We start from the raw sequence: 6408 nt of genomic DNA on the forward strand, positions 1-6408 counted from the left end.
TGTCCTTGATGTAAGAAAAAGGGCAGCTTTTTTCGGTTCACATGATTAGACGCACACCTTAAATTAGTTAGTTTGGCGAGATCTATACAACTGATTTTTAAGATATACCTAGTAGTTTTTTTTGAGATTTTCAAAATACTTTAATGCGAATATCTCAGAATCCTGACGTGATAGAATTTTTTTTGACTTCGGATTCTAACTCATCACATCAAATACTATAAGACAAGTATACTTTTGTTTCTAGGAGAAAAAAAAGCATTACAAGGCGGTTTAGTGAATAAGATATTTATAATTAGAAAAATAGTATATAAAATTACAAAACACGTAAAAATTTTGTTTAATGTATTTTATTATGGTTTTCTTAACATATCCTTCTGTAGGCACACCTCTTTTTTTTGACGTGATAGGCACACGGGTGCGAATTTGGTTTATGCTTTTTCATGTCGCTAGAACTTTTTTCGGTCACAATATTTTATAGAGAATCAAGCATGAAATTAATGTAGAATATTCCGAGGAATTCGAATATTGTATTCACATTTCCGAAAAAAAAATATTTTCACCCTTATAAAGAAACTTTTTTGTGACTACTTTTTTGAAAAATCGTAATTTTTTAATTTTTGTCCTGCCATATTATGAGGAATAAGTACTTCAAATTTGAGCTCAATGCGACAAGTAGTTTTAATTTTATACAAGTTCAAATGAATCTAAAAGGATGATTTTTTAGAAACTACCCACATTTTTCAAAAATCATTTTTACAAAAATGGTACCTGATAGAATTTTTCTGAAACCAGATTTAGATTTAAGAAAATCTAATCTTTCATAATATCAAAAAGTTATTTGAAGGAGAAAAAAATAGTTAAATTTTGCAGACCAGTGTAATCAAATTAAAGGTTCACTTAAATATTTAACTGAATTATACATATTTCTCTCAACCAATATAAACAATTTAATACTCAGATTAAAGGCTAAAGCTCGGCTAAATTTAATACTTGAGTTTCATAACCATAAAATTTAACCAAGCATTAGCTTTTAACCTGAGTTGTTTTTATACACTAGCCCAAAAAGTTTAAGGAACAAAGGAAAATTCGTGATAGCTCCAAAACAAGTACCAATTCGATTTGATTTTTTCTACTAAGATAGATTTTTAGAAAAAAAAAATTTCAAAATCGTTGGAACCTTATAAATTAAAAAAAAAAACTCAAAAATAAAATTGGTATGCAATTTTGTAGAAATTACTAATCCAAAAACTATTATTTTCCCAAATTTTCTTTCTGTTTTATATCTAAACTATATAAATGCTTTTGTATAAAAAATTCGTTGAAATTAAATTGGTAGTTTGGCACGGTTCTACGGTAGGTTAATAATAATTTTAAGAAATGTCCATGATTGCCCAAAAACTATTATATAATTTTTTTAAACAAAATCACTGGTACCGTTTTCGAGAAAATTAAACATTTCCTAAATTGGTTTATGACAGGTATCGTTATTTTTGATAAAAAAAAATTAGTTCTAAAAACCCCTATGGAGATTCTGCAAAAAAATGCTACATACCAAGTTTGATGTTACTCGGTAGATCCATTTAGCTGTTCCTTTGGGAGGTGGCAAAGTACTACTAATAGTTAACTAGCGATTTTCAATGGAACGCACTTTCAACGAATTCAATACAAATCGTATCCACTCGGGAAGAAGAGCATGAGTAGGTAGATGATAGTACTAGATTAAACAAAAAATCTACTATTAGCAGACTACCACCTCCAGTGGAACAGGGCTATAGTAATCCCATGTCTGATTGTTATCTCAACTTTTTTTTTGTACGAATGCATAGCTTGACTATATCATGACAAAATAAAAAGCATGTAAAAGCTACATTCTTCTAGTTTTAGAATCTTAGAACCAAATATGTATTTTATTTCAAATGGTGAAATAGAAAAATCATTGGAACTATCCCAAAACCACATTTTCTTGCATTTGCGATCAAAATATGCCCTTTTACCTTTTGAGTTTATTTTAACATTTTATTTATAAATATCGTTTAAATTTTAGATAACAAAAATGTTTTAATTAAAAATAAAGAAAAGTATACAAAAATGGTACGAAAAGATTTTTTTTTCAAAATTTAATATTTTATAAAAACTTTTAATTTTTATTTGCAGTTGCAAATTTGAACAAAGCCGTATATCCAGAGTCCTTGTTCGCAAACATAAATCAGTTTAAGCAAATAAACGAGGTTGTTTCGTATTGTATTAAAATACTTTAAAATAATGTGAAATATGGCCATATTGTATGAACTTGATCCCTACCTACTCTTGCATTATGCGGTTTAAGAAAATAGTAAGTATATGCCACAGTGCATGTGGAAAACATTCAAACAATGTGAACTACAACTTTGGCCTAGATATTATTACAAAAAGCACCCTAATCAAAATTAAATAAACACTTCTATAACTGAAGAAAATCTTCTTCTTTTCGTTAATAAAAACAAAAAAACAAAATCCTTCCAAACATACATAAGAATCAAACATTCAAAAATAAATATTCAATTCAAAATAATACAAACATTTAAAATAAATTCAATTTCAATATTACAGAAACAAAAATAAACAAACACACTACTAGCACAAAACAAAACTAATACAAATACACCAAATATAAATAATATTGTAAATGTGGTTACTTAGTAACCAAAAGTCCTTTTCAGGGATTTTTCGGCCATCGAATACACAATCCTAAAACGATTGTGGCGCCACCCCTCAAACGATTGTGGCTCCACCCCTCAAGAATAGCGGACGTTTTTTCCGGTGTCACTTCTATATATAATTATTCAATGCTTCTACATTGGAATTAGATATATGAGATATGACATACATTTTATCAAAGTTATAAAAATCTTACTTACTATTTTTGTGTGTTTTGATCCATTCAACTTCAATTAAATTAAAATACGCTTTCGGCATCGTATATAAATTCATTCATCCGGTCTGTTCCATTGTTAGTCCAAACAAAAGCGCATGTATTTATCGAACCCAAGTCAACATTTGAAGATAAAGTAGTAGATTCTAATTGAAGATTTTATTTCTGTTCTTTAGAACACAAAAGACCACGATGGCAATAGTAGAATAAACCATAGTATTGTAAACATTCATTGAGCTCTTCAACAAATCCCAATGACTCGGATATCGATAGACTACACTTGCTTTTTGAATTTCTGCCAAATCTTGCCAGTTAATACTTTGAGGTCTTAATATCAGTAAAGCGTGTATAGCAGATCTTAAACCACTCTGAACAGCTCCATTTAAGCAACCACGATAAAGTGTTGCTGTTGAAGTTGATGACCAAATTATACGATTCCATGGAGTGGTATAGGGAAGATTCAGTAACGAAGTTTGTTCATAAGTTTGTTGAATGTATGAAACAGGTTCAGTCATTTCATTTCCGAAACTTTCAGCCAAACTTTTCAAAACAATAGATTTGATAAGCAATTCAAAACCTTGTCCATGTAAAATACAACCAACTAAAGAGGTCGGTTTGTATTGATGAGCGAAGATTGGTGGATTTGAAGAGTAAAAATTACCAGAAAAACCTCGTCGACGCCAATGGGGTTCGTCGTAGTTAACTCTGAACGAGGTGATAAAATATTTATCACCAAGATAAGGTATTTCCCATTCCATGGGAATGGGTGGAGTTATGAAGATATCTTCTATTTGGTTACATGGAATAGCCAAGACGGCAACTCTGGCTGTGTGAATAGTTCCGTTTGTTTCGCCAATTTGTACGTAGTCTTCATGATGCTGAATTTCGATGACTTTTGTAAGTCTTTTAATTGACACTGGCTCAAGTCGGGTTTCAAAAGCTGCAAGAAGTTGTTCTGAAGAAAATTCTAAGACACTTTGTGAAGGTTCGATATACCTTAAATAGAGTAGAAATATAGATTTCGCGAAAAGTTATAGTGTTAGTGTTGCCAAGTTGTACTTACAATTCCATCAATGTTGTCAAATCACCGCAGCTATGTAAAATGTTCATAAACTCAACAAAGCTTATATCTTTTGAATCAACACCAGCAATAAGGCGAACAAAATTTATCATAAAAAGTCGAGAATTCTCAAAGAATAGACTTTTTCTTATATGACGCCACATTGTATATTTTTTATCTTCTGATGAAAGACTACGAATAAAAATCAAATTCTTACAAAACTCAAAATATTCATAAGAACTCCACTCACTCATAAGTTCCAGGTCGAAAAAGTTGTGATTGTAGATCCAAATCATTCATATAACGCTGAAGTTCAAATTTTGCTATAAAAGCAAATGGACCGGAGTCTATAGCCCAGGAGCGTTTAAGATTTCTTGAAATTGGTCTTCTTCGTAGCATATGTATTCCCAGATCAGTGAACAAATTATAAATATGAGCTTGATCGGCTTTGAGTAATTTTGCACCGAGTTCTCCATCTAATTTTGATGAAGCAATTTGTCCTCCAATTGTATCATTTGCTTCGAGAATTTTCAATCTGAGAGATGGTTCTTTTTGTAGAATTTTGTAAGCTGTTGTTAGGCCGGAAAGGCCGGCGCCAATAATTATGACGTCAAACATTATTTTACCAAAAATTTAGACTATAAATATTTGTTTACAAAGAATTTCAATTAATTTTTTTAAACTCAAAATTTAAATTGACTAGAAACTGAATGAAAGAAAAATAGAAAAATATAATCAAAGTCATTTCAGCATTTTTCGAGGAAATTGCAATAACTTAAAAATTTTGTTTGAAAGGTAGGTATACATATTTTGCCGAAAACCAAATCCCAGAGTTTTCGCAAATTTCAAACTCTTAGATTTCAGTTCTTATCAAATATTTCCGTTTCTTTTAATTGCAGAAAAAACTACTTCCTTATAAAGAAGAGGTTAGTATTAGTATTAGCATACTATTTTTAAATATTTTAAAAAACTGATAACCCAAAATTGGACATAGAACAATTCCTATACAAGTACGTTTTTTCCTCAAGTAAAAAGTGGACTTATAGAACAAAACATGATGGGACTTAGAACAATCAAGAATACTCGGGCTCATTGTCAAAAGGCTACTTCCCTGTTTTTATTGTTCTATGTCCCATTAAATTATATTATCTGCGGAATGAAATTTTTTTGACAAAAACGGTTTTCAAATTCGGAAAGAGCACCCTCAAATTAGTAAAACTGCATCATTTACTCATTTTCGGTAAAAAGTGGATTTCGAACAATTTTGCTTTACGCCGACGATATGTAGGTACTATAGGGCAAGTTTACGTTTAGTAAAATAATAAAATGTACGACTGAGTCGCACGTACTTTGTCTTAGAGTTTAAGTAGGTAACTAAAATTTTTATACAAATTTGGTAGGTAAATCTGTACGAAAATAAAAAAAAAATATTTAAAAATAAAAAAAAAACAACATTTAAAATCAAATTGAGCTCTAAAAAAAATGCATTTATAGAAAAAAAAAATACTTTCTAAAGCTGAAAATTGGTGGAGACCTATGTAAAATAAACCATACCTACTATTGAGCACAGTAAAAGTCCTGACCTCTACCTCCAGGTCCGGATCGGCAATATTAACAAAAAGGGTATACAATCCAGAGGTTTTTTTTCTTATATCTCTGTTCTTCGCAATCCGATCGCAAAGATGGCAAAGTAAAAAATAAAGCTTAGTTAAATTTTCTATAAAAAAATCTTTATAATTTTTTTCATATCTTGAGTTTATTGTTTTGGTATACACCCGTAAATACAAAAAATATTTTCACTTGATAGCAGAAGACCCCACTATTGGACGACCTATGAAAATTTTCGAAGCTAGAATACATATACATATGTATTTGCAATGTTTGAAGGTCCAGATTTTGGAGGTATTTTGAAAAACAAAATATGCAGTTTTATATGCCCCACAAAACGTGTTATGTCACTAGAAAAATATTTATAAATTTCGTTTTGTTTTTGTTAAACAGTGTATTGAAATGTAAAAATCTTTATTTTTTTCTAAAAAACAAAAAACCAAATAATTATTTTTATCAAAAGACAACACCGACTTCCATGGATCAAAACTTGGTTTTATGGTTTTTCTAATAGTTTCTATAGCAATAACTCAATAAATGGACGAAATTGAAATGGGACCAAACTGCAGGCACCAGCTTTCCAATACAAAAAGAATTATCAAAATTGGTTCACTCAGTCCAAAGTCGGTAAAAACTAAGTAAAACGAAAAATTTTGCAGATACGTGTCAAGTTAATTTAATTTTGCTCTCATAACATAAACATTATTTCAAATACCTTTCATGCTGATTTTTGGTGAACTATTTTTTCAAACATCGAATTTCACGGTTAGTCGTTTACGAAAAAGATTTTAAACAAAATTGGACCTTAATGTTTAAACTAATACAAAAA

At 29.9% G+C, this 6408-nt stretch overlaps 2 protein-coding genes across 3 annotated transcripts in view; both read right to left on the reverse strand.

Moving 5' to 3' along the window:
- Window positions 1-3044, reverse strand: part of LOC129917088 (ferrochelatase, mitochondrial) — a 34877-nt gene extending 31833 nt beyond the window's left edge. The window contains exon 1 of the mRNA XM_055997418.1: window positions 2898-3044. Coding sequence (XP_055853393.1) covers window positions 2898-2970 — 73 coding nt within the window. The 5' untranslated portion in view covers window positions 2971-3044. The remainder of the gene's footprint in view (window positions 1-2897) is intronic.
- Window positions 3045-3051: 7 nt separating this feature from the next.
- Window positions 3052-4632, reverse strand: LOC129917087 (probable flavin-containing monoamine oxidase A). Of its 2 annotated transcripts, XM_055997417.1 has the most exons (4): window positions 4222-4632; window positions 3975-4163; window positions 3573-3907; window positions 3052-3512 (listed from the first exon to the last, which is right to left on the reverse strand). In XM_055997417.1, exons 1-4 carry the CDS (start codon window positions 4587-4589, stop codon window positions 3058-3060), a joined length of 1347 nt encoding a protein of 448 aa, XP_055853392.1. In that variant the 5' UTR covers window positions 4590-4632; the 3' UTR covers window positions 3052-3057. The 2 variants fall into 2 exon arrangements, with proteins under 2 accessions (XP_055853392.1, XP_055853390.1); XM_055997415.1 differs by having other exon boundaries at window positions 3052-3907; window positions 4222-4630.
- Window positions 4633-6408: the final 1776 nt, after the last annotated feature.

This window comes from Episyrphus balteatus, chromosome 3 (genome assembly GCF_945859705.1).
Source record: "Episyrphus balteatus chromosome 3, idEpiBalt1.1, whole genome shotgun sequence".
NCBI classification, from domain to species: Eukaryota; Metazoa; Arthropoda; class Insecta; order Diptera; family Syrphidae; genus Episyrphus; species Episyrphus balteatus.